General features: G+C 35.9%; 1 protein-coding gene across 11 annotated transcripts in view; it reads right to left on the bottom strand.

The window, feature by feature from the left end:
• PARD3 (par-3 family cell polarity regulator) overlaps window positions 1-27,495 on the bottom strand; it is an 888,439-nt gene that overhangs the window by 364,047 nt on the left and 496,897 nt on the right. For 6 of the 11 annotated variants that reach the window (XM_006871245.1, XM_006871247.1, XM_006871249.1 and 3 more), the window contains 4 exons: window positions 20,653-20,778; window positions 18,984-19,366; window positions 14,828-14,967; window positions 11,727-11,855 (listed from right to left, as the gene is read on the bottom strand). In XM_006871245.1, coding sequence (XP_006871307.1) covers window positions 11,727-11,855; window positions 14,828-14,967; window positions 18,984-19,366; window positions 20,653-20,778 — 778 coding nt within the window. Of the gene's footprint in view, window positions 1-9,391; window positions 9,431-11,726; window positions 11,856-14,827; window positions 14,968-18,983; window positions 19,367-20,652; window positions 20,779-27,495 lie in introns of all 11 variants that reach the window. The other 5 variants (XM_006871243.1, XM_006871244.1, XM_006871246.1 and 2 more) reach the window with 1 other exon arrangement.

The raw sequence follows: 27,495 nt of genomic DNA, 5'->3' as shown, positions 1-27,495 counted from the left end.
CAAGGCATTATAAATAGACCCCTGGTGTGGTACTGTAGGATAAGCACTGAATTGCGAACCACAAGGTCGGCAGTTCAACCCACCAATTGCTCCTTGGCAATAGATATACGGTAATTATGAGTCAAAATCAACTGGAAGACACTGAATAAGTCAGACTAATATCTGACTTTGGGCTTTCCAAAAAATTAAAGAAAACTGCAAACATTTTATCACTCCCATTACATTTCAATGATTTTTCACTGAAAATTTTCATTGAAAATCATTTCAATGATTTTCTCTATAGAGTTAATATCGGTCATGCATAATTACTGATAAACTGATAGCAAAGAGACACAAACTCTCACAACTAGTGGAGAGGAAAGTGAACAAGTGGTTCATTAAATAAAGGTCATTGTTGTTGCTGTTGTTGTAATGTGCTGTGGAGTCAGTTCTGACCCATAGCGACCCTGTATAGGGTTTCCGAGGAGCAGCTAGTGAGCTTGAACCGCTGACCTTGCAGTTCAAACAGCTTTACAGTCTGGCGCATTAACCCACAGCACCACACCAGGAGACAGGTCATCGGACCAATGAATAAGGTCATTGGACCAATGAATAAGCCAAGTTGGGTCTTACTAACAATGAAAGAAAAGAAAATCAATCTGGCAACAACACAGTCATAAAATTTCTAGTTTTTTTCACTTTTTAAAAACATCTTATTGTGAACTGAATGAAGGTTTACAGAGCAGATCACCAATTTTATATTCAAAAAAACAAATACTTTACATCACGACATGGCTGCAAACCCCTCCATGCACCAACAGTTAACAGCATTTACCGCTATTAATTTTAACTATTGCATTCCTTCCTGTGTCTCCCACCACCCTCAACCTTCCTCTGCTAACCTCTTTTCTGTGCTAACCTCCCTCTTGTTGTATATTGTCTGTCCTGTCACCCATGTGAATATGTTAACCCTCTGTCCATAAATAATTTCCCCACCCTCCTCTACTGTAACCATCATAGATTGGTTCTTTTATCAAGAAAACCTTTTTTTTGGTAAACATTTTACAACATTGGTCTCATTCAATCTTTGTCCTTTTGTAACTGACTTATTGCACTTAGCATAATGCCCTCCAGGTTCAACCATGTTGTGAAGTGTTACACAGATTCATCATTATTCTTCAACATTTTGTAGTATTCCACTGTGTGCATGGACCAAAGTTTGTTTAACCATTCTTCTGTTAATGTGAATTTAGGCTGTCTCCATCTTTTTGATATGTCTCTTGTAGACAGCATATTGAAGGATCCTAATTTCTTATCCATTCAGTTCTTTATGTCTCTTAAGTGGTACATTAAATACATTTACATTCAATGTAATTATCAATAGATATGAACTGATGTCATTTTTCTGTGTTTTTTTTTTTGTGTGGCTCTAATGGATTCTTTGTTCCATATAATTTTTTATGCTAACTTCATTTTGTTTGTGGGTTCTCTTTTCATTTTCATTTCTGTTGTGTTACTGTTTATGAAGTCTTTCTGATTTCCATTAAAAAATTTTTTTTTGATGTACAGGAGTATTTTTTTTTTTAGGTTATCCTGTAGTTTATTAATTTTTTCCCTGCTTAAAAAAGTCAGCTTGTCTTGAAAGTTACTTGACTTCATTGCCATGTGTAAGTTCTATATCAACACTGTTCTGTCTTTTCCTTGTAGTTGATTTCATTATACATTGATATCTCTGTTTCCCTATTGTCAAACTCACAGGTTTGTTTTTACTTTAAATACTTCCATATCTGGATTGATTTCTGGCTGGTGTTGTCATGAAGGCTGTTGGTTCTCAGTCCAAAGAACACCTTTTAGCATTTATGCAAAGTTGGTCTGACCATTACAAATTCCTTTAATTTCTGTTTCTCAGGAAATGCCTAATTTCACAGTCATATTTGAGAAACAGCTTTGCTGGATTATGATTTTTAGTTGACAATATTTTTTTTCCTCCAGAGTTTTGTATATGTCATTCCATTGCTTTCCTGCCTCAATGGCTTCTGATGAGAAATGAGAGTTTAGTCTTATTAGTTCTCCTTTGTAGGTAACTTTTCATTTGTCCAGAGTTGCTTTCAGGGTCTTCTTTGACATTGGAAAGATTAATTATGGTATGTGTTGGTGATTTTCTTTTGAGATCTATCCTGTTTGGAAATTGTTCAGTTTCTTTTATACTTATCTTCTTGTCTTTCATGATGTAGGGAATTTTTCTTCCAACAACTCTTCAATATATATATATATATATTTTTTTTTGCTTGTCTTTTCCTGTTCTGGAAATCCAATCACCAGTAATATGTTCCTCTTCATGGGGTTCCATATAATTCTTAGGCTTTCTTCAGATTTTTTTCATTATTTTTTCTGATTGTTCTTCTAGCATAGTATTATTGAGAAATCTCTCTTTAAGCTCATTAGTTCAGGATTCCTCGGTCCTTTCGATGTACTGTCCATTTCTGAGATCTTAGTATTAATCTTCTGGATTTCTAAAAGCAGGCTTTCCAATTTTTCAAAATTTGTGTTTATTTAATGTTTGTTCTTTAGTGCTTTCCTGTATCTTTCTATCGATCCTTTAAAGGTACTTCATTATCATTCTTTTGAATACTTTTTCAGTTAGTTCTATTACCTTTTCTTCCTCAGAAATGTCTTCTGGCTCTGCATCTTGGTCATTTGTTTGAGCCTTCTCTCTTGTTTCTTCATGAGAGCTAAAAATTCCTGGGCAGGGCATTGAGAGATTGCCATATTAGTAAAACCAAACAATGCAGTTGTTGGATGGAGACAGGAGAAATATCTGGTAGCTCCGGGAGCTCATGAAGTGGAAGGGATGTGACAGCAGAGTTACTGGCCCTAGACAGAGTTTCTATTGGCCTCAAAACATACTGTTCAGGGCACTCAATCTGGAAATAGTTTGTGAGGGTCTTTGATGGAACTGGTTTCAGTGTCTGTTAGGACCACAGGAAAGCTGGGTGCAGGGTGATTGGTTAAACATTGGTCTGGTGGTTCTACAAGATTTACAGGTTTGAAGTCAAGCCCATCTGAATCCAGGCACCAAAATGGCACACCAAAACTGTACAGCAGTCTCCATTTCACACTGGTGTGACTCCCAACTTAGAACTCCTAGATATCAGTGCCTGTACTGGGGGTAGATGAGGATAGCTGCTGTCTACACCTCTGGTCACCAGGGAAGCATGTGGGGAAAGAAGAAATGGAAACCTTTCTGTTGCCCGTGTGAATGCCAGACCACTCACCTCTTCCAAAGTTGCTCACAGATGGCTGTGCTCTTATCTGGCCAGCCATTCACTAGTCGGTCTTCCTCTCTTGCCGTTCCTGCCTGGCCTCTTCTCCCAGCAAGTATTCCATCCACCTATCTAACTTTTTTTCTAAAATTCAGGGCACTAGAATTTTCTTCTGTGTCTATTTCATTTCTCATATCTTTCTTGCAGAGATTCCATACAGCACTTCTGCCTAGTCTGTTATCTTTTCGGAAGTCCCCTAATTTTTCCATTTATTGTTTTATGTTATTTCAATAATTAGGTCCAGCAATGTAGAGGTGAAATGGATAACTTCCTTGTACTGCCGTTGAAAACACCAAAAGGTACAATGGATGTGGAAGACAATTTATCAATGTTTATCAAATGCCTCTATATTTTGCTTATTGCTTAGCCCAAAAATATATTTGGTAATACATTCTAAAAATTTAATTTTGATCATGCAAATATTTAGTTGTAAAGGTATTCACTGCTTTAATTATAACAGCTAAAAACCTACACAATAGAATACCATTCCACTGTTAAATCGACTTAGAAAAATATTTAATGACACAGAAAAAAATATTTAAGGTAACTGGATTTATTGTAAGGATTTTCACAATGTTCAGAAGTTCACTCATCAAAAGCATCATTCTTCTTTTTATGAATCTGTTAATGCCTGTCTTCCCATATCAGCATAAGTTCCAAAATAGAAGGTTTTATGCCAGTCTTTTTTTACTATGTGAAACATAACAAACTTAATACAGAGATAGATGAATAAATATCAGTCCTTGATAGTACTTCAAAGTTAAATGCAATGCTAACTTTTAAAGGTGAAAAGAATTATTTAAAGTGTTGAAGAGCAAAGATGTCAGTCAGCTTGAAGAGTAAGGTGCGCCTGATCCAAGCCATGGTATTTTCAATAACCTCATATGCATGTGAAACCTGGACAGTGAATAAGAAAGACCGTAGAAGAATTGATGCTGTTGAGTTATGGTGTTAGAGAAGAATATTGAAAGTGCCAGGGGCTGCCAAAACAACCAAAAGGTCGTTTTGGAAGAAGTGCAACCAGAGTGCTCCTTGGAGGCCAAGATGACCAAACTTCGTCTCTTATACTTTGGACTTATTATCAGGAGGGACGAGTCACTGGAGAAGGATACCATGTTTGGTAAGGTGGAGTTTCAGAGAAAAAGAGGAAGGCCCCAAAGAGATGGATTGACCAAGTGGCAGCATCGATGTTCTCAAGTATAGCAACAGTAGTGAGGTTGGACCAGCATCGGGCAGTGTTTCCTTATGATGTGCATAAGTTCGTTTTGAGTCAGTACAGACTCAATGGCATCTAACAAAAACTTACTACTTACTGATAACAATGAGCTAGCTCTTCAGGAAAAGGGAAAAGAGTCAGACACATACTCTGTGGTTTAAAGTATATATACACCATGCTTTGTTTCAAAATCAACACTGAGAGAAGTCAAAATAATAGTTGGGCACTGGACTGAGATTTATAGTGAACTCTTTGATGGGATTCTTTTCATTGATCAAAAAGATAATCAAGGATTTCACAGACCTCATATCTGAAACAAACAAAAATCTAAGAAAGACTAATAGAATGGTATTCTATTGTGTAGGTTTTTAGCTGTTATAATTAAAGCAGTGAATACCTTTACAACTAAAATCAGAAGCCTGTCATGAAAATTTCCTTGAGTTCTACTGTGTTCCAAGAAACTTATAATATATAAAAGACTTGAAACAGATGTCTGCCATGGCTGGCTGTGTGGCATCGCATTGGTTCTGTCTTAGAATGACCCTCTCTATAGTCTGATGCATAACAGGGCTCCTTGACATCCTCCATCGAAAAGTACAAATTCAAGTAGAGACCGTAAAACTAATTTTTAATTCTAGTTTTTAACTAAAATTGATGCCTTTAACAAACAAATAAGATACTACATAGAAGGAGTACAAACAGCGCAGAATTTTATAAGAGCACATTAAAAAATAAAAAAGGTTAAAAGGACAAAAAACCAAAAAAACCCAGTTATTTTAAAACCAAAACTCTACTGTCAACTTAATTTGGAAAAGTCTAAGTAGAAAAGCTTTCATTTGGTCAGAAGTTAAACACGGACCCATGTGCACACTACTCCTGTTGCAAAAGTGAATGATGGGCATTCACCTAGGTTAGTGTTATAAGCACACATATTTGGAAGGGAGGAACGGTTCAACACGAACCTCGCCATCTCCTAATATTTATTGTTAGGTGTCATTGAGTGGGCTCCAACTCATCGTCGTTTTTATTACAGGCCATCAAGTGGGTTCTGACCCATAATAACCCTGTATACGGTTTCTGAGGATCAGCTGGTGAACACGAATCACTGACGTTGTAGTTCAAAGGACTTTGCAGTCCAGCGCATTAACCCACAGTGTCATGTCAGGACTCCAATTCATAGCAGAACACAATATTGCCAAGGCCTGTGCTGGGCTGATAATGGCTGCTACACTAGAGCCTGTTGTTGCAGTGACTGCGTCAATCCATCTTAGTGAGGGTCTTCCTTTGTTTTGCTGACCCTCTACTTTACCAAGCATAAGGCTCTTCTCCAGAGCATCCAATGTACATGGGCTGAAGTCTCCCCACTCTTGCTTCTATAGGGCATTCTTCCAAGACAGATGTATTCATTCTTCAGACTGCTGTTGTTAAGTGCCATCGAGTCAGTTCTGATCTATAGCGACCCTGCATAGCGTTTCCGAGGAGCAGCTGGGGAGCTTGAACCACTGACCTAGCAGTTGAAATGGCTTTCCAGTCTGGCGCATTAACCCACAGTGTCACAAAAGGACTCCATGGTATATTCAATATTTTTTACTAATACCATAATCAAAGGAATCAATTCTTCACCTTTCCTTATCCATTGGCCAGCTTTTGTGTGCATATGTTGTTGTTGTTAAGTGTTGTCAAGTCAGTTCCGACCCATATCAACCCTACATAAGATTTCCAAGGAGCAGCTGGTGAGCTTGAACCACTGATGGTGGAGTCCAAATGACTGCAGATATGCTTATGAGGCCACTGAAAATACCACGGTTTGGGTCTGGCGCACTTTATTCCTCAAAGTGAACTCTTAGCTTTGTAACACTTTAAAGCAGTCATTTTCCTGGTGCAGTAAGTTGTTGGATTTTTTGATTGCTGCTTCCACGGTTGTTGATTGTGGATCCAAGTAAAATGAAATTCTTAACAATATTTTCGTACATTATCATCACGTTGCTTACCAGTCCAGCTGTGAAGATGTTTTAGTTTTCTTTACGTTGCGGTGTTCTCTAAGCTGATGTCTGTAGTCATTGGTCTTCAGAAGGCACAGCTTCAAGTTCTCTCCACTTTCAGCAAGCAAGGTTGTGTCACCGTTATCCTCCAATCCTCATGCTGCATTCTTTTTGAAATATTCCAGCTACTTCGATTATTTCTTAATCAGATTCTACATTTAGAGCAATGCTGCTTCTTCCCCTCAATAAGTATAAAGCTGATGATTCACCATCGTTTTGCTAAACAGGACGGACTAAAGAATTTTAAATAACTTGCTTCTCTGCGTTGCTTAGCTCATCGTTTTCAATCTCAGATTTTCTTATGTGTTAACAAGTGTAGCTTATGCGTGAGGTCAGTCTCGTTTCCAAAAACATCTATGATATTAAGAGTCCAAGCGGCAAAGTAAATGGTTCTTCACTCAGGGATCATGTTGAGAATATGTCCCGATTTTACATTTATCTGGCCACTATTTAACAATATGGTTAGCACTGTAGAAAAGTTTTAATATTAATATAAACAAATCTGTCCACTTATTTTCTTATGACATTTTACTTTGGCATGCTTGGACAGGCATTCACAATCCTGAATTAACAGCATATTTTTAGGTCGAAATTCATAACCAACTGGGATTTTATTTTGGGATCAGTAAGGTTGAGGAATCTAAGTGAAAGGGCAATGTGCAAAGTCCTCAATATTAGATAAGGCATTCTTTACCACCAACCTGAAATGCCATGTTTAAAACACACACACATGTCACATTGTAATAAATATACATAGATGTATTCCATGTCTGTTTCTGTAATCACCAGTCTTTCCAAAATGATCTATTGTCTGGTTCTGGAATTATAACATACTGAATTAATCATTGTTTTATGGTATTAAACAATACTATGGAGTCTTGGTGTGGTGCTGTGGGGTAATGAGCTGTACTGTCGGTTTGAAACACAAGGTCGGTAGTTCAAACTCGCCAGTCGCTCCTTGGAAACCCTATACAGGGTCGCTATGAGTTAGAACCAACTCAACAGCGTTTAACAACAACAACAACAACAACATGGTATCTAAGGTAGTTCTATGGTATACTTTACCTCATTATTTTTTCAGTAGTGTAACTGATAAATGCGTCCCTAGTTTACTTTTTAGAGTAAATTTGTTCAGTTTCCACGCACCTCCTAACCTACCATGCACCCAATATGTACACACATATGTACACATGCACACACCACCATGGCACTGATTAACTATCACTGCCATATCTATTATAAACATCCACAAAAATGTTGTCGTTGTTGTTGCTAAATAGACTCTGAGTCCGTTCCAAATCAATTGGCTCTGCATAGGGTTTCCGAGGCAAAGCTGGTTGGTTTGAACCACCAATCTTGCAGGTAGCAGTTCTTGTCCTCCAGCACCGCACCAGGACTCCACAGGGCTATATCTTTTCTACAGTCCACATTTAAATGTCGATGTGTAAAATACTTGTGGTTGATTCTAATTTTCCTGTGAGGCCTGGTTTGTCATCTATTTTTATAAAAATGAAACAGTTGAAAATAACCGTGCTCTTTTGCATTTTTATTAGGTACAAATTTGAATACAAATGTGTAAAAAAAATTCAAACTTGTTCTTTGTGCTATTCAAATCTTTTTTGGGGGGGGGGTCATTACTTAATGTGACAACTTGGGGAAAGATATGTATCACAATTCCCACTGTGGACGTGTTTTTGTTAAATTGTGTAAAACTGAAGGGATTTAAAGCCTACTTAAAAGTATTCACTTTTCAACCCTGCTTCTGGTAAACGTAGTTAAGGATGAGGTTGTTTGATATATGAGATTCTGAGTGTTAGAAATGCTAACGGATTATATTCTGTGTCAATAAAAAAACAGCTCTGTTTTTTTCTGATGTGCTATATGCACACTGAAGTACTTTCACCGATACTAATGTGGCACTGTCTGCTAAAACACATATACTTGTATTTCCAGTCTGTATTATAATTTGTCTTCTAAACAGGGCAAAAGTATTTTTACTTTTTAATCTGATCTGGGAGTACAGTACTTTGATTAAGAGAAACGATTTATTTTACAGCTACTAGGACAAGGGATCATGTGTACCTAATTACTGACCTATCATTTCATTTTTTCTGGTTATGATACATTTTTGTTGTATTCCTTTAACCTTCCATGATTTTTCCCAGGCCAGAGACAAGTTTTCTTTTTTATTTTCTTGAATTTTCTAGGCATTTATACAGGAGAGCTTCACAAAGTTCGTGGAAAATAGAATGAAAAGATAATGGTTTTTCCCACGAACTTTTTGAAGCCCCTTTGTGTAAGACTGCATTGCCCAGGTCCTGAAGGTCTGTACACGTTGGACAAACTATTAGGAACACTAATTTTGGGTTCCTTTTTTTACATGAGCTAACAGGAAATTATTCTAATCTCTTTTTTCTCTTCTTTATGTCTCACTACCACAAATAAATAGTCTATATTGGGAGTAGTGTATTCCAACCCACAGTGACCATGTAGAGCAGAGCAGAGCAGAACTGCTCTGTAGAGTGTCTAAGACAGTAAATGCTTATAGGGGCAGAGTTTCGTCTTTTTTTCTGTGGAGCAGTTGGTAGGTTTAAACCACCAACCACATGATTAGCAGCCCAATACTTAATCCACTATGCTATCTAGGCTCCTCATGGTTACAATAAGTGAGCTCAAAATAAGACCACTTTGGAACTGAATAAGCCTATATATGACCTATTACGAGCCAAGAAAAGAAAGGGAGGACACATAACTTTATGTTTACTCATTAAGAAATTCGTCCCAAGTATCTTCCCAATATCTCTACATCCTGCAAAAGACAAAGCTCTTACCGTTTCTTTTGGAATCTGCATCTGGCTTGGCTCTGCATTCTAGAAGAATCGAAGAAAAACATAAATACAGACTGACCAAAGCCATCTTCAACACATAGGGACACAAAGCTTTATTTAAAAGAACTTTTGTTGGTTCTCAAAATCCACAAAATATATAAAGTATGATTGTAATATGCTTGATGTATTACTTTGTCTTCCAAACTCTGATAGATGTGGTTATATTGCTGATGTTGTAGTTGTTTAATATGTGTATGTCTTCAGATCTGTTTTATAGATGTAAATTTTTAATGAACAAATAAAAATAACTTTGGAGGGAAACAAATTTCTTCAAACTATTTTTTCTGACTTATGGCCCTGTTTATAAAATTGTTTTTTTTATTCTCCTAACAAAATCTCAGTATGATGTATATGTTAATTTGATAGCTAGACCGAATAATCATCCTGGGGAACAGTTGTCTGAACTACAAGCATTGTACTTAAAAGTTATATATTGGGAGGAAGTCTAATTTTTTTTCATATAATGTGAAGTTGCATAGACACTTGAAAGTTGATTTATTTAAAAAGCACAATTAATAAAACCATTTAGTCAGACACAGAATTTAAATACAGAGACAGCAGAGGAAGAAAAGATTTGTTAATTTGATTCAGAGATACATTTTTAAATGCCCACATACACCTTGAGTTTTCATGTTCTTATTCCTTTAAAGGCAGCTCTACCATGCACAATGGCCTGATGGCCTACTAGCTTGTTTTTTAATGAAAAGCTCACAAGCAATAAATTAAATAACCAAAAAAACCCCACAAAAAACAAAGCAGACAGCAGAAGGGAAAAACAGAAGCCTGGAAGATCAAAATTGGACAAGAAAAACCTGAATAACCCTAAGCCGGCTATATGTTGGCACTAGCTTTGGAAAGGCAGCTTAAGAGCAATGCTGCTAGCTTTGGCAATCTAATAATGCTAACTATTGCACAGGCTCAGATAAAGTGAGGGAGAATGAAAGCCCATTAAATCATGTCTAAAGCTTATTTTTCTTTTAAAAAGTGCTCATTTACAATTTAATAGAGGCATCTCCAGATTTAGGATCAGGTGGCATTTTAAGCACAAAATTGGATAACAGTAGGAGAAAAATGAGAAACTGAATTTAAATGGAGAAAGGATGCATTAAACATTTTCAAACATAAAGACATTTCTATAGCTTATTCAAAACCTACTTTGAAACACAAGTGTTAACTGTTCAGCCCTATCACAAGACAGAATTTCCACAGACCTATACTAAACTGTGTTTGTGAACAAGGACTGGCATAAAGATAGGACTGTAATTTAGCTGGTTTGTAATAAATGAAAAATATTACCAACCATGACATAACCTACTTGATGTTATAGCCTAAGGGAATTAGGTTATCTGACAAATTTGGAAAGTGTACCCTTAAATGCTTGTTACTATAAGTTTATAAAGATTAATTGTTGTTTAGATAAAAGCTAAAAGCTAGCTGAAAGATATAGCAAATATTATAAAATGACTACAGTTAGAATCTCTTTTGAAATATAGGAAGGAAAACAATTTCTCACCACACCAAAAAGGAAAGGTGATTCCTCTAATCATGTATTTAAGATGTATATAAAACCTAGCAATTTTTATAGAAAAGCATTCAGAATTATGTACCTTTAATGTAATATACTTCACTCACACCGATACCACATAAATATCAGTTAGACATATTTATGCATTTATTAAAAAGGAAATAGACAGTTTGCAAACAAATGCCTTTTCATTTCATTTACATCACTCCAAATAATGTGATCTATGTTGGGAATTAGCAGTCATGGGGCTTACTGCCACTTAGAATCATTTTATAGTTTAGATCATAATAATTCTTCTTCTTTTTTTTTTAATGTACTCGTTTTCATATAACAGCAAGCAAACATCTTTATTTGGCTCATCTACACACACTAAGAAAAATTTGTCATACATACTAGAGAAGATGGCAAGCTATCAACCACAGCTTCTGGAGTGACAGTTACAAAATAATCAACTTCTCTGTATTCAATCAGTCCATCTGAAAGCTTTCAAGTAATAAACATTTGCTGTCCAGGACAATATCCTTACAAGCTGATTTTTAAATATCCCTACAGTCATACTGTGGATGTCTATTTCTAAAAATGGAACACTCTAGGAGAAAAGAATGCTTGTTTTAGGTTAAAACGGAAATCTAAAATAGGGGGAAAAAAACTATTTTTGGAACACATCTCAATAAACATTTGCTAAAGGTAGTTAAACCAGATCCCTGGCTCATATGCATCAGAAATCTTTCATCTGTTCTAAATTCTACACACCAGTTCCCTTGGGTGAAAGGCATCTTCCTGGCGAAAGACCAGAAGGCTCACAGTCCCTTCCATCTTGGTGCTTCTCAACAGGGAAACAACTTCCTCTTGGGATTTGCCTGCTAAATCGACTCCATTTACCTAAAACAAAAAGTTTTCAGTTACAATTCTATGTAAAACAAAAAGTTTTCAGTTACAATTCTATGCAAACAAAACAGAAGACACATGTTCTAGAATTGGCCAGGTGTGCTACAGAATATAACTTATCTGATGGTAAATTGTGTAATGCTTTGATAATCAGTAGGCTTCTGTGGCAGATAAAGAAATCAGACAAGATTTCCAGACGGATTCCTGGTGTGGCCCCGTAGGATCAACGCTGGACTTTCAACCACAAAGCTAATTGATGAACCCTAAAATATCTGAGCCCACTGCTTTATTCTACAGCACCACACCAGGGCTCCCAATATTTTAGGATTCAGCAACAAACCAAAAGCTACAACTATCAGGGCATTTAAAATGCCAAGTTAACACAAAACTCACTAGCGTTGGACTGAGATACTTTGATGGTCTTAGAGAGTGTATGTATTCTTATACCAAAACAAAAAAGTACTGATTTTACAGTGGTTAGTAAAATCACACAAAATATATTTTGGTATAAACATTTAAATTTTGATAGAATTTAACAGGAAATTATGAAGAAGAAATCTATGATGCTTTTTAAAAGGAAATATTAAGGAAGACTCATAACAAAACAATGATAATATTATTTGAGGGTAAACAATTTGACACCTCGGTTTTGTTTTGACACCTTCCAAAAAAGAGGGATTTATACATCTAGTTCTTAGAAAAACTAATCACTTTTATTTCATAGGAAATACATAATTACCCCAAAGTACTATAATCAAGAGTATGGATTTTATTTTTTAAGATTATATTGTTCTTTTTAGACAAAAATTAATAACATTTTAGTTTAAGGCAAATAAGTATAACAACTCAAATTATAATATCAAAATGTTCTTGCAGGTAAAATTTGTATTGAACTCCTATCCCACCACTAAAAAACAATCTTTAACAGCTCAAAGTTCTACAATTAAGAGATTGCAACAAAAATAAAAGTAACGGGTTAAAAAAAAAATTCTATTCAATTAAAAAACAGTTAGTAATTTGATACTTTCTAAAATATATGATCCAAAACATCCACATATTCAGGAAAAACAGCTCATGATATTAGAAATATTGTACAGATAAGACTATGGATACTAGAAAGCAAGGTTTAACACATGTAAAAATAAAGTTTCAGTTTTAAGAGAAAGCTAACATTATAGAAAAATCCAATTTCTGAGAAAATACAGATTACAACCTCCTCTAACTTTTCAAAAGGGAACCCCAAAGTCTTTGTGATATGAGTAAAAAGAAGCAATGTGATTAGACAGACAGAGACTCAAAAACACAGTGATTGTATTTTGAAAGAAAGAAGGCCTGGAGAAAGTGAGAGAGGGAGACCAGGAGAGAAGAGAAGAGGACAGAAATAATAGGATATACGTTTTATTTTTGGACATAAGAAGAAAAGAGGACTGAATTCAAGTCTCTGCTGAGATAGCTACTAAAACATAATAGAGATGAAAAATTGGACTAATACTACTCAATTTATACTCCAAGGATAAGTGGTCCTTCTGGCAGAAAAACTCTAAATATAATTTAGACTCAAGATCTTCTTTTCTTTAAACTGCTATACAGACCGTTAGATATGGAAGCTATTCCTTCATTACTTTTCAAAAATTACTTAGAAGAGAATTATCTAGGATGGTAAATTTACTGTTTTTGAAAGCACAGGTAAAGAAAAACAATGAATGATATTAAAATTTTATGTTATGATTGATTTCAGTACTAAAAAACAAAGCAAATCTGTTGTTATCTAATCAATTCTGACTCACAGAGATTCTATGGGATGAGTACAATTTGCCACATAGGGCTTTCAAGGCAGTAATTTATAAATAATCAGACTCACGCATTTTTTTCCCCTGGAGTGGCTGGTGGGTTTGAACCACTGACTATTCACCTAGGAGTCACTTACCCACTAAGCCACCAGTGTACTAGTTAATAACTATCAAAACAAGTTACCACTGAGTGATTCCCACTCAGGGTAACCCACATGGTGTCAGAGTAGAATTGTGCTCCACTGGGTTTTCAAGGGCTGATTTTACTTTCATAAGTAACGTGCCAGGACTTTTTTCCAAGGTACTTTTGGGTGGGTTTCAACTGCCAAGATTTTGGTTAGCAGCTGAGCAGGTCAATCGTTTGTACTACTCAGATGTCTAAGTAATAATTCTGAAGTAAAAACCCTGATGATAAGAAAACAGACTACACTGCAGAAAAATACTAAGGAAAGAACAGCTAGTGAAGTATCTATTTTATCAATCTCTCCTTTTGAGTTCTTTTCATGTGCATGCATTCACATACAAAAAGTTACCTATGCTTATCTATTTCAAAGATAGCTTCAAAGAACGGTTAACAGAAACTCAGAACATACATTTAACTCTGGGGGCTCTATTCTCTATTTTACCATTTCAGAATTTCATCGTCTCTCTCAACAAGACACAATGCATGCACATAGTTCATCTGTCTGCCTTTATTGAGATAACAAACAGTTCCATATCAGCGGACAGAACTGTAAAATTGTCTAGAAATACAACCTAATAGACATATTTATGTCACGACAAAATGTTATCTCAGAAACCAAACATTATGAATAACTAAAAATTTCTGAGAACTAAATGAAAAGACAATTTATCGTGCAAAAGAAAAAACAGAAATGTATTGCTTTTTTGTAGCATATTGTTGAGTGCCCTCAATTTGGTTCCAGCTCACAGTGACCCTGGTATAGAGTCTGAGGCGGTACATCTTTGCAGCAACACAGTCTCGTCTTTATTGCCTGAAGTGGCTGGTGGGCTTGAACCAGTGACCTTGTGGTTTGCAGTCCAGTGCTTACTGTACAGACCACTGTGTTCCCCTTGTGATGCATACTTCTCCTAAAATGTTATTAATTTCACAGTTTATAAAAATATTAAAAAGATTTGATTCTGGAAATTTTTGTATATAAAGAAGGCATTCACCTCTATAAGTCTATCTCCCGCCTTGAGTCGGCCATCTTGAATGGCAGCCCCTCTTGGAAGAATGTTTTTCACATAAATTGGAGCGGATCCACCTATTGTTACGTCTCGGGAAGTGATGCTAAATCCCAAACCTTCTGTACCTGAATATGTAACAGAAAAAAAATTAGTATCATGAGATACTTTAAATTTTACAAAGTCACTGTACTGAAAGGATTTGTCTCTAGTTCAACTCGAAGAGACTGTCTAGCACTCATAATAGCATCTATTTCTCTGAGTAGCTTAAGATCATAATAGACTTTAAAACAGAAAACAACTATCGTTTCAAATTTTTATTTGTAGAAAACTCATTAACCAAAGGCAAAGTGGAAATCTTCTCAAAGTTAACATACAAGCATACCTGTTAAACAATTTTAAATTGATTTAAATCTTTAGATACAAAAACAAACAATTTCTGTACAGGAAAACAAAAAGTTTATGTTGAAACTTGCAGTACCTCAAATTTAAGTGTTACTCTGTATTAACGGTACCCATATTTGAAGAGTATGAGGTGGAAGCAGAAGAGAAGAAAGTGTTCAGAAAGATGAAAAAGAAATAAAAATAGAAATTTTCTAGATATAGATAATGGGTCTAGATTACATTAGATAATGTATCTAAATTGTAGTTGCACACAGTACTGACTTGGATTAAACCATATTAGTTTTTCATAGTTCTCTTTTGAGTCACATAATCTTACTGTGGAGAAGTCTCAAATAAACAAATATAAAACCAATTTCTTGGTGAAGAATCCATTTGAGATCATGGCTATCATCTCTGAGGATCATCACATTATGTTTAAAGGCACTGAAATCAATAAGGCTATTTATAAATTACCTGGCAGATTTATGTAATTTAAATTCTAGGTTCTCTGGTAGCTTTCTTGACAGGCAGTTTTATAAGCTCAATACAGTGTAGGAAGAGGGGTTATATGTCACTACAACCAAGATGCGCCAAGATGCAATGTGAAGTTAATGTTAAATTTCTATTGAGTCAGAGAATTTTTTAACACCTCTAATAATGATTAATTTCTACCTGAGCTTTGAAAAAAAAAAAAATTGACTTTTAAAACAAAGCTTCCATTTTGGTTAGAAATGATACTTAGGAAAAAGATTCATTCTAGGAAGAACAAAGAGATGTGATAAAGTTAAAATCTAGACAGTAATATATTTAATGCTGCACTTCAGTACAGAACTATATGTCAAGGTATGATTATAAATCGATAAACAAATAAATACAGGGAAATAATATGAATGAAAATGGGGAATCAAGAAGAACCATAAAGCTGGAATGGAGAAAACACTCAGTAATTAAACCTTTAATGAAACTTACTATAAATATTCTCTAGTTCAAACAAAGCATTCATTTACTTCAAGCTGAAAGTCACTTCAATGTGCGTGGACTGTTAATTTCTTATGTCTTCTGTGCTGAAGACTTGAATGGCATAATGTCTATATGGAATTTTCCTAATTATTCTGCTGGGACTTTTCCATATGTCTCTGTGCTTTCATGGAACTCTAATGACTTGCAATAACATTTAATAAGAAAGAAGTCTAAATTATTCTCCTCTTGCAATATTAATTTGTATGAACTACAAAGACTGACTGTTATATGAACCTCAATACTATTAAAATATCAGCAATAACCCCTAAATCTGTAAGCTAAAAGTTCAGGCAATGACCTTTAAAGAAAGATAAATAGATATCAATTTTCATTTAGCAAAGCCAACAAAACATTTTGCACTGACTGAAACAGATTACTGACCTTCTCTTCTGACTTTATTAAAAAGCTAATTTCTACAAAAGAGCAGGGTTTTGAGAATGCCAAAATGGCAATACATATTAAGAAATCATAATTATGGAAGCAAGTACTTTGGGGCTAGAATTTTGTCATGATATATAAATGTTGTTGTTAAGTGTTGTCAAGTCAGGTCCAAGTCCAAATTTACGCCAACGAATCATTTTAATGAAGGGTTCCCCTTTTAGTATTTAAGAGATCATTTCTGTTTCTAGAAAACAGATATAATTCAAAACATGTTAGTTTACTTTGAACTGAATATAAAGTTTAGAAATTATACACCCTGTGATTATAATGTACTTCATTAAAATGTTAAATATAATGTTAATAACTGGTAAAATTATTAGACACTAGTTACAATGAAAGCCTGTACAATTCCACAAAAATTGCCTTAAGTTATCTGAAATCAGAACAAATCAATGAAAAGTAGCATTCTTGGTCATTCACATTTATAGGAACCATAATTTATTTTATAGACCACTTGGATAGTATCGGCAGCACACAGTTTGCCCCTTTGATCATACTTTTTCACAGTTATCAAATTAAAATCAAGATAGATAGATGGGGCTTTATATCATTTAGATAACCAAGGTCATAAAAAAAAAATGCTTTAAAAAAAGCCAGTGTTTCTATTTTTCTCATTGATAAAGCAGTTTAAGTTAGATGATTTAACATAGAACTTTCAAATGCTATCAAAATAAAACTGGATTCCTGTACTCAGAGAAATGAGTCATTTGTTTGCCTTTTAATGACAAAATTTCCTTCATCTGAAAAACTCATATTAATATCCTAACTTGTTAAATATAACAACTGTGAAAATCTGGTAGTTAACTAAATGTATATTCCTAAGTGTAAATGGGTAAATATATTTATAAACAATATCTTTATAACAATTGTCAAGTAAAATATGTTAGCTTTGTTGACCGATCCCAAGCAGAATTTTCTTTTTGACTGAACTCAATATGAGGATGATGGAATGTTTTTCTTTTAAATGAGTGTCGTATCTTTTGAATAAGGAAAACAAATAAAAGGGGATCTGATATTTCCTCATTTAGGAATTGAAAGAGGTAAAAGAGGATTTATTCGAATATGTCTCTGTTATTTTTAAGGAGCATTAAAAGTAGAGGCAAGATGTCACCTCCAGCTTAGGCCAATCCAAAGTATTTGGAGCTGAAAGTCCAGTCACCAGCAATAAAGAATTAGTGGTTCACAAAAAGTTCATAGAAAAAAGATGATTTAGAAAGGAAACAGCAGTCTCCGAGTATTGTTGTTAAGTGCCCTCAAGTGAATTCGGACCCATAGCGACCCTGTATAAGGTTTCCAAGGAGCAGCTGGTGAACTCTGTAGTTCAAACGACTTTGCAGTCTGAAGCATTAGCCCACAGCATCTCTGAGTATACTACCCTATAAAATCTATGCTAACTGTGTGGCTGTTACAATAAGAAACATGCCCTAGAAAGAATCTGCTCCTAGCATTCAAGTTATTCAACCTCTCCTGGACCCAACTCAGAGCTAGTTGAGTTCATAAAAAGAGAAATTTTCTTTAGAAAGATACTTTGTTTGAAAGACATAATTTAAAAAACAAAATAAACAATGTTTGGATGAAAATGGACAATAAACAGCAAAAGTATATTTCAGTTAAATCTACCAGTTGGCTTTGAGCTGTACGGGAGGCTGTACAGGAAAAATCTATGTCCTGTCCCTTGAACCCACACTCAATGGAAAGGAGACAGTTAAATAAAACTACAAAGTGTAATACAGAGTTAGCAACCCCATTACCACTTCCCATGTCACCTTAAAAAGGAGAGGCAACAGTATTTGGGAAAAACAAGAGACAGCAACCAATGGCCTAGTTTCTCAGTCTTCTATGGTGAACCACTGAGCCTCAAGTCATTAAACTGCTGTTGATGAAACGAAGCTTCTTGAAAGTTCTTGTTGAGTGTTGTATTTGGACAAGTGAGCCAATCAAAACAATCTAACGTTCCCTATGTGTTGGGGTCAATAGTAACACCTCTAAAGGTCCCGTTTCATTTTCAATCATCAGACAGTTTACTGTACTAATAAAAGCCACGATCTTAGCATAATCTTTTTTTTTCAGTCTTATTTTTTGAACTATTACATTTTAGTTCCTATACCACAAAATGAATCAGAAAAGTATGAAAAATACAACTTTAAAATACGTTCAACAAGCTCATGCTGTAGCTTCTTTAAAATAATTGTAAGTCTATATAGCAGTTCTTCCACATCATAATGGGGATAAAAGTTAGAGTGTTCAGGGCTAGTTAACTGATTTAAATTCCATAAGAATACAATAAGATGGGTCATACCTTTCTTAAGCTGGATATTAAGTCTCTTCCCTATTTTTTTGGTGTTGTAACCACTGCTTACATTCGTATGAAATACATTTTGTGGTGCCGGAGCCAGAGCAGATGGAGGTTTCCCAGCAGGATTTGTAGTATGAGGTAGTCGTGGGTGAGAGTCTATCTGCTCGGGCGGATTGCTCAGTCTGGGCACTCTTGGTGCTGCATGAAGTCCTACACTGCTCACGCTCCTGTTATCAATGTATTGGCTGTCAGGGCTGAACCGGCTTGAATAGTAGTTGTTCTTTTCACTCTGGGATAGTTGTTCATATTGTTCTTTATTTGCCGCAGGAACCACATGGAACCAAATGATAGGTTCACGCATGGCATGGCGAAACAACTGTTGTGCTCTAGGTTTTAGAAAGAAGGGAAAATTAGAAAATTAAGACTGGAAGACCATGACATATTATAAGCTTAGTTGGTATACTAATGAATCAACAAGAACGTAAAGAATTTGTTGAACGTGACAAGCAAATTGCTAATAATTACTGATAAATTATTTATTAGTATTATAAGATACTAATAACTAATTTACTAATAACTAATTTATCAATCAAGTATGCATTCCCTGGGATAAGCAGACCTGTTTCTGCCAACGTAAATTTCTCATTCTGTACCAAGTAAAACTGCAAAATTATCTAGAGCTACAGATAAAACTCTGCCCTCTCAACTACAAACCATTAAATAACAGCTTTAAGCACTAATGCTCACAGCAATTAAACACAACTTATTTACAACCTTATTTGATACAGGTTTTAGAAATCTAAAAAACATTTCCTTAAAGGTATATACTATTTGAGTTTTCAAAGAAAAAACTGTCAGTCCCAACTTTAGCCTACAGCTCTACACCAGAACTCTGTAAAAAGTAACTTTGTTGTTGTTGTTGTTGTTAAGTACCATAGAGTTGGTTCTGACTCATAGCGACGCTGATAGGATTTCCAAGGAGTCTGAACCACCAATCATATGGTTCAAGCCAACCATGCAGTTCAGTGCTTTAACCCAAAGTGCCACAATTCATTATCAGCAAAAATAATTCAAGTCCATGTATGTAACGGTCATAAGAACTCGAGTGTTACCTCAGTGATCCAAAATGTTAATGGTATGGGGCCTAGTAGTGTCATGTGACCAAAACACACTTGAGAAGACGCCAGTCAGAAGTCTCCCTGAGCCTTTATTATTTCTCCTTACTTTGGCCTTTTTACTAGGAACTGCTCATTTTTTCTTATTTTAATTAAATAAGAACTTGAACCAAGATAAAGAAATTTTGAACATATCCAATACTGTGTGATGCACAAGAGCCTTTGCTGTTTATTCAGACTAGACGCGATGAGCACAAAACTCAGAAATGTGAGGTAAAGCATCATAAAAACTAGCACACTGGTCAATTTTCTAAAAAGTGGCAAAATTACAATACAAAATTAGGCCTGTAATATTTTTAAAAGAGCTCTATCACTCACAGGGCATTTTGAAATAACAGTCTAATGGTAGTAATTACCACGAGTTTGATTAAATTTTTAAAAGCTAGATAATGGCAGAAAATACTCTACCCCAGAGACATGGTGTTTAACGCATTCCCGTCGACTGTACTCTATCACACTGAAAAGACAAGCGCGGAGTGTAGCAAGCACACACTTACTGTTCAAATCTTCTATTTCGAAGGTCGCCATCATTAATCCTGACAATGCAATCATTCTCATGAAAAAGGTTTTCTTGCTCAGCTTTACCACCTTTCTCCAATCGTTTTACTAACAACCCCAGGGTTCTGGAACATTAAGAATGCAAATGATTACACATGTAATATCTCCACAGTGCACAATCTCATACTGCTTTAATGCTGGTATATTTACAAAGACTTCCTTATAAGGAGGGACATTAAATCACAACTAATACATTTTCAAATATCAACAAGACAAAAATCACAACGATCTAAATGATGTGCAGAAATTGATTCAATAAAAATAAGAAATAATTTCCTAGCTCGTCAGTATTACATTTCAGAAACAAACTGTATACTGTTCTCTATGCTTAAACATGCTTTCAACAGGGCTAGCCTGATGATTCATTGGATATCAGAGCATGGAACGTGGAAAGAGTGAATATTTGTGAATGACTCTGGTAGTTTTCTGTTCTAAACTCTTGTCTGTCCACTAATGGTAACAAGAAAAAGCTAGCTTCCATGCAATATAGGTTGGAGATAGGGAATAGGGAGGATACCAGAAACAGAAGAATTGCTGTATTTCACAGGGTCTAATATGGAGTGCTGATGTGGCGCTGTGGGTTAATGTGCCAGAATGCAAAGCCGTTTGAACTGCAAGGTCAGTGGTTCAAGTTTACCAGCTGCTCCTCGGAAACCCTATACAGGGTCGTTATGGGTCAGCACTGACTCAATGGCACTTCACAACAACAACGACAATATGGTACTGTGGGCTAATGCGTCAGACTGCAAACTCATATGAACTGCAAGTTTGGTGGTTCAAGCTCACCAGCTGCTCGTTGGAAACCCTATACAGGGTCGCTATGGGTCGGAATTGACTCAACGGCATTTAACAACAACAACAATATTCTGAATTACAAAACTTGTTAGATCTCCCAAAAAGTTAGTAATATGCTACTAGTACTTTCAGAAAAATAAGAGAAAGACCACGAGTGGTTCAAATACTATCAACCAACCACCATTTTTCTCTTCAGTCTTAGCCCCTCAAATTCTAAGTTAACAAAAATCTTGAATGAACTTTTGTAGATCCATATGGAAAAAATAAAAATTACTTTAGTAAAAATTGCTAATGTGTTTGGTACAGAAGTCTAACCTCTTAACTGGCAGAATATTCTATATGTTGTTGTTGTTGTTAAGTACCATGAAGTCAGTTCCAACTCAAAGTGACCCTGCACAGAGTTTCCAAGGCTGTAAATCTTTGCAGGAGCAGAAAGCATCCTCTTTCTCCCACGGAATGGCTGGTAGTTTCGAACTGCTGACCTTGAGGTTAGCAGCCCGATTCATAACCACTATGCTACCAGAGCTCCTTAATATTCTATATGACCTTTGACCAAAACAAAACAAAACAAAACATGTTATCACTCTATGTGATCACAGGGTAGTCCTTCTACAGATAACAAACAAGATCCATTCTTACTGTGTCTTTAAGAATTTGTATGCCACTTGGAACAGACATATACAGTTCACATTTAGGCCTACTTTAGTGCAAGAAAATGGACCCCTGATGTCATAGCAGTTGAAGTACTCAGCCGCTAACTGAAAAGCTGGCAGTTCAAGCCTACCATCTGCTCAGCAGAAAAAAAGATGTGGGAGTCTTCTTCAATAAAGATTTACAACCTTGGACGGCTCTGTGGGGCAGTTATACTCCGTCCTTTAGGGTTGATAAGAATTGGAGCCAACCTGGTGGTGGTTGTAGATTGGGGAGTGAAAAAGGTTTGTAGCTCTTTTCAATGACTTAAAAGCATCATGTGCAACAAGTGGAGGTGATAGTGAATAAGAATTTATTGGCAACAGGGGTTGGTTCCATTTTTTTCTATTTAGGTACAAACCCACATAACATTAAAGGCTGGGTCCGTGTTGTTCTGAGGTCTGACTTTCATCATGCAGGGACTGCCTGTCTAAAGAATACCATCGGTCTCTGCCTAGTGCTTACTGCTATGATGTACTTGAACAACAGGATATACTTTTATCACAATCAGGTGAAAACTTTTATGTGAACCTATTTTTGGTATTTCCAAGCGTCCATAATTTCTTAAGCCTACATAATCACTAGAATCTAGGATACTACTAAAGTTGAAGAACCCATACTTTTTCCAATAGGCTCTGTATGTTTTGCAATAGAATTTCCATTTGCAGGTAGAAACCTGCAATTTTCCAGTTGAAATATATTCAAATTGATCGCTTCCTCCTCTGATCATTTACAGTAATTATTTGATCTGCTTTATGACAATTTATCTCAATCTCCTCTTACAGTTACTTCTATATACACCATATCTCTACTATTGCATTGTAAGCTTCTTGCAGATAGAGAAGACAGGCTTCAGAAATACGTGTTTAAGCACTTATCTCAGTGGTTAAGGTCTTGATAAATGACAAATGAATGAATGGGTGATCTAGTTTAGCTGAAGCAAACAATTCTCATATTTCGATTAAGGCAATTGCAAAATCAAATGCAAGTGAAACAGCTTGTAGATTGAAATCTTTTTTTTTTCCCCCGAAAGGTATCATTTTATATGGAAGACAATATTCAATTAAACCAGACAAGCAAAGGTCCTGTTTCACCTGGTTCCTATGTTATTTTGCAGAAAATCCTTGCTACTTTCTAGAACACTGAGTCACTATTAACTTCAATTGCATTCTGACAGTGTTGCTGCTATTGGTAGGGGCCACTGAGTTGTATCCGACATATAGCGATTCTGTGTAAGTTTTTCAGGAGCAGCTGGTGAGATTGAACTGCCCACCTTGTGGTGAGCAGTCCAGTGCTTATCCTACACCACGACACCAGTAGATTTCACTAATGTCAAGCATATCGAAGTTCAAGAAAAGTAACAAGAGAGAATATCTGAGTGTCCTTTATAATTTTACTGAGGATCTCACTAGAGTCTAAATTATTAGTGACTAACGAAGTCAATGGGAATCTTAGCGTGGCACTATAGGAAAAGCACTGGACTGCAAACCACAAGGTCAGTGGTTAAAAACCATCATTCACTCCTCGAAACTGAATCGGCTGCACTTATCAACAACAATAAAGTCTAAAATGTACAGAAAATTTTTAGTTACTGACCACCATATGTAAGAATGAAAAAAATACAAATATCCTTCCATTGCAAAGAATGAACCATATTACTACAGTGACAAGAACAAGTCAACGGTTTCACTGTTAAGAAGGATGATACTTTACAATATGCTGAAGGCAAACTTATCACTAAAATACCACCAGCTTGACAATCTCTCTCCCTATCCTTCTTTATTGCTGCTTTTATCTGCCAAAGAAGAAGCGTTTTACTAAAAGAATTAAGTCAGCTATTAAAATACACGTATGATTCTTTTAAGGGGCCCTTGATGCACTGAAGGATAAGCTCTGAACTGCTAACCTGGACTGATTCTGTTTTCTTCTCATTTTGAGTCATGGCACATCATGAAGTTCTCAAAGATGTACTCCTTCCACATCATTAATTCCAACCACACTTCGAATAAAAGGGACCCTGGAGGAGCAGTGGATTACATGTTGGGCTACTAATGAAAGATGAGCCATTTGAATATACCAGCCACTTGGCATGAGAAAGAAATGGCAGTCTGCTTCCATAAAGATTTGTTGTTGTTAAGTTCCACTGAGTCAGTTCTCACCCACAGTGACCCTGTATAGGGTTTCTGAGGAGTGGCTAGTGAGCTTGAACCATGGCCTTGCGGTTCAAACTGACTTTGCAGGCCAGCACAGGAACCTACAGCGCCACACCAGGACTTCAGAAGATTAACAGCCTGAGGAAGCAGATGGGGCAGTTCTACTAGGCCTGTAAGGTTGTTATGTGCCGTCAAGTAAGGTCTATAGGACTGGGAATTCACTCAATGACAAGAGATTTCAAACTTTTGGGAGGGCACAGCTCTTTCCTTGTTATCATTTCCCCAACTTGAGGGGCTCTTTTTTTTTTTTCAATGTAAGAAGAAACAGCTGCAAATATCCATTAATAATCAGATGTAGAATGTATATAATATGAATCTAAGAAAATAGGAAGTCATCAAAACTAAAAAGAAACGTATAAGAGAAATAACCTAGGCATTGTTGTTGTTAAGTGCCATCCAGTCAGTTCCGAACCCACAGCGACCCTGCATAGGGTTCATGAGGAGCAGCTGGTGAGCTTGAACCGTCGTGACCTTGTAGATCAAACGGCTTTGCAGACTGGCACATTAACCCACAACTCCACACCAGGCATTAAGTGAGATAAAATGGACTTGTTGTTGTTGTTGTTATGTGCCTTCCAGTCAGTTCCAACCCATAGCGACCCTGTACAGGGTTTCCAATGCTGTAAATCCTTACGGGAGCAGAAAGCCTCATCTTTCTCCCGTGGAATGGCTGATAGTTTCGAACTGCTGGCCTTAAGGTTCTCAGCCCGATTCGTAACCACTACGCTACCAGAGCTCCTTAAAATGGACTAGTATTGGCCATTTTCAATCCGACAACCATAAGGTCTACTTACTATGCCAGAAATGACAAATTGAAGAGGAATGGGGTAACATTCATGAACAAAAAGAACATTTCAAGATCTATGCTGAAGTACAAGCAGTCAGTGATAGGATAATATCCATATATCTAGATTGAAGACCATGTAATTTGACAATTATTCAATTTCTGTACCAGTCACTAATGCCAAAGATGAAAAAAAAAAAAAAAAATTTTTTTTTTTTTTTTAACAACTTCGGAAACCTGAAATTGATTGAAAAAAAAAATGTGATCAAGATGCACTGATAATTAATAATGACAAGAATGCAAAGCTAAGACAACCAAAATTTGGAAAACATGGCATTGGTGATCGAAATAAGGATGGAGATGGCATGACAGAATTTTGCAAGACCAACAACTTAGTCATTGCAAATACCTTTTTTCAATAATAAACTGTGACTACATACATGGAACGTGCTGGATGAAATCACAGGAATCGAAACAACTACCAGAGTGGGAAGACATGATGGAGATGCTCAATATAAGGAGGCTTCGAAAGTTTGTAGAAATATCAAATTTAAAGACAATGGAATATTCTACAAACCTTTGAAAGTTCCCTCATATTGTCATTAAGAACAAGGACAGGAATTGACTGCGGGGGTGGGGGTGGGGGGGACATCAATTACTCACATGCAATTTCAACTTGAAACTGAAGAAAATGAAAACAAGTTCACGAGGCCTAAAGTACGAACTTAAGTATATATCACCTGTATTTAGAGACCATGTCAGTAAGAAATTTTTACATTAAACACAATGACAAAAGACCAGATGAGTTGTGGAAAGATATCAAACACATCATACATGAAGAAAGCAAAAGGTCATTTAAAAGACATGAAAGAAAGAAAAGACCAAAGTGTATGTCAAGAGAGACTCTGAAACTTGCTCTTGGCTGTAGAGCAGCAAAACCCTACAGACGAGATGAAGTAAGAGGTGAACATAAGATTTCAACGATGGATCAAGGGGAGAAAGCATTGTGATAAAATATACAAAGAACTGGAGCTGGAAAAACAAAAGGAGAGCAAGCTTGGCATGTTTCAAGCTAAAAAAAACTAAAGAAAAATTCAAGCCTCAAGTTGCAGTACTGAAAATTTTATGGGCAAAATACTGAAACATGTAAGAAGCACCAAAAGAGGAAGTAAGGAATACAGTCTCTGAACCAAAAAGAATTGATTAATATTCAACCATCTCAGGAGGTAGCATATGATCAAGAACAGATGGTACTGAAGGAAGAAGTCCAAGTTTCACTGAAGGCATTAGTGAAAGTCCAGTAATTGACAGAATAACAATTGCATGTTTCCACAAAAGGATGAAATGCTGGAAGGACTCATTTGTCTATGCCAAGAAATTTAGAAGACCAACTGAATAGAAGAAAACCATGTCTGTGCCCATCTCAATGAAAGATGATCCAACAAAAAGCAGAAATGATCAAACAATAGCATTCATATGCCACTTAATTCAAAGTACGCTGAACATCATTTTTTAAAAAACATTGCAGCATTATATCAACAGAGAGACGCAAGAATTTCAAGCCAGATTCAGAAAAGGACATGGACTGAGGGATAGCATTGCTGATATCAGATGGATCTTGGCTAAGATCAGAAAGATGTTTACCAGTGTTTCACGAATCCTAATAAAATATGGCTAATTGTTAAATAATAGGAATTCCATAATACTTAATTGTGTTTGTATGGAGCTTGTTCATAAACCATGAGGCAGTAATTCAAACTGAACAAGGGATATTTCCTGGATGGAAAAGTAGGAAAAGTGTGTGTCAGGGCTGTATCTTTTCACATTGCTGAGAAAATAATCTAAGAAACTGGACTGTATGAAGAACAAATTGACATGAGGATTACAGAAAAGACTCATTAATAACCTGTGATCTGTAGACTAAATCACCTTGCTTGCTTAAAGTTAACAGGAATTGAAGCCCTTACTTACTAGTGAAGATCAAAGATACATACAGCTTTCAATATGAACCTACACCTCAACCTAAAGACAAAAAAATCCTCACAACTGGACCAACAAGCAACATCATGATAAATGGAGAAAATATTGAAATTGTCAAAGATTTAATTTTACTTGCATCCATAGTCAATGCCCATGGAAGCAGCAGTCAAGAAATCAAGTGACATGTTGCACTGGACAAATATGTACCCAAAGCTATGTTTAATATATTAAAAGAAAAGATGTCACTTGGAAAACAAAGGTGCACCTGATGCAACTCATAGCATTTTCAATCACCTCATATGCATTTGAAAACTGGACAA

This window comes from Chrysochloris asiatica, unplaced genomic scaffold (genome assembly GCF_000296735.1).
Source record: "Chrysochloris asiatica unplaced genomic scaffold, ChrAsi1.0 scaffold00164, whole genome shotgun sequence".
In the NCBI taxonomy this organism is placed as follows: Eukaryota; Metazoa; Chordata; class Mammalia; order Afrosoricida; family Chrysochloridae; genus Chrysochloris; species Chrysochloris asiatica.
The sequence above is the reverse complement of the archived record's forward strand: the minus strand, read 5'-3'. Positions and strand labels throughout refer to the sequence as shown.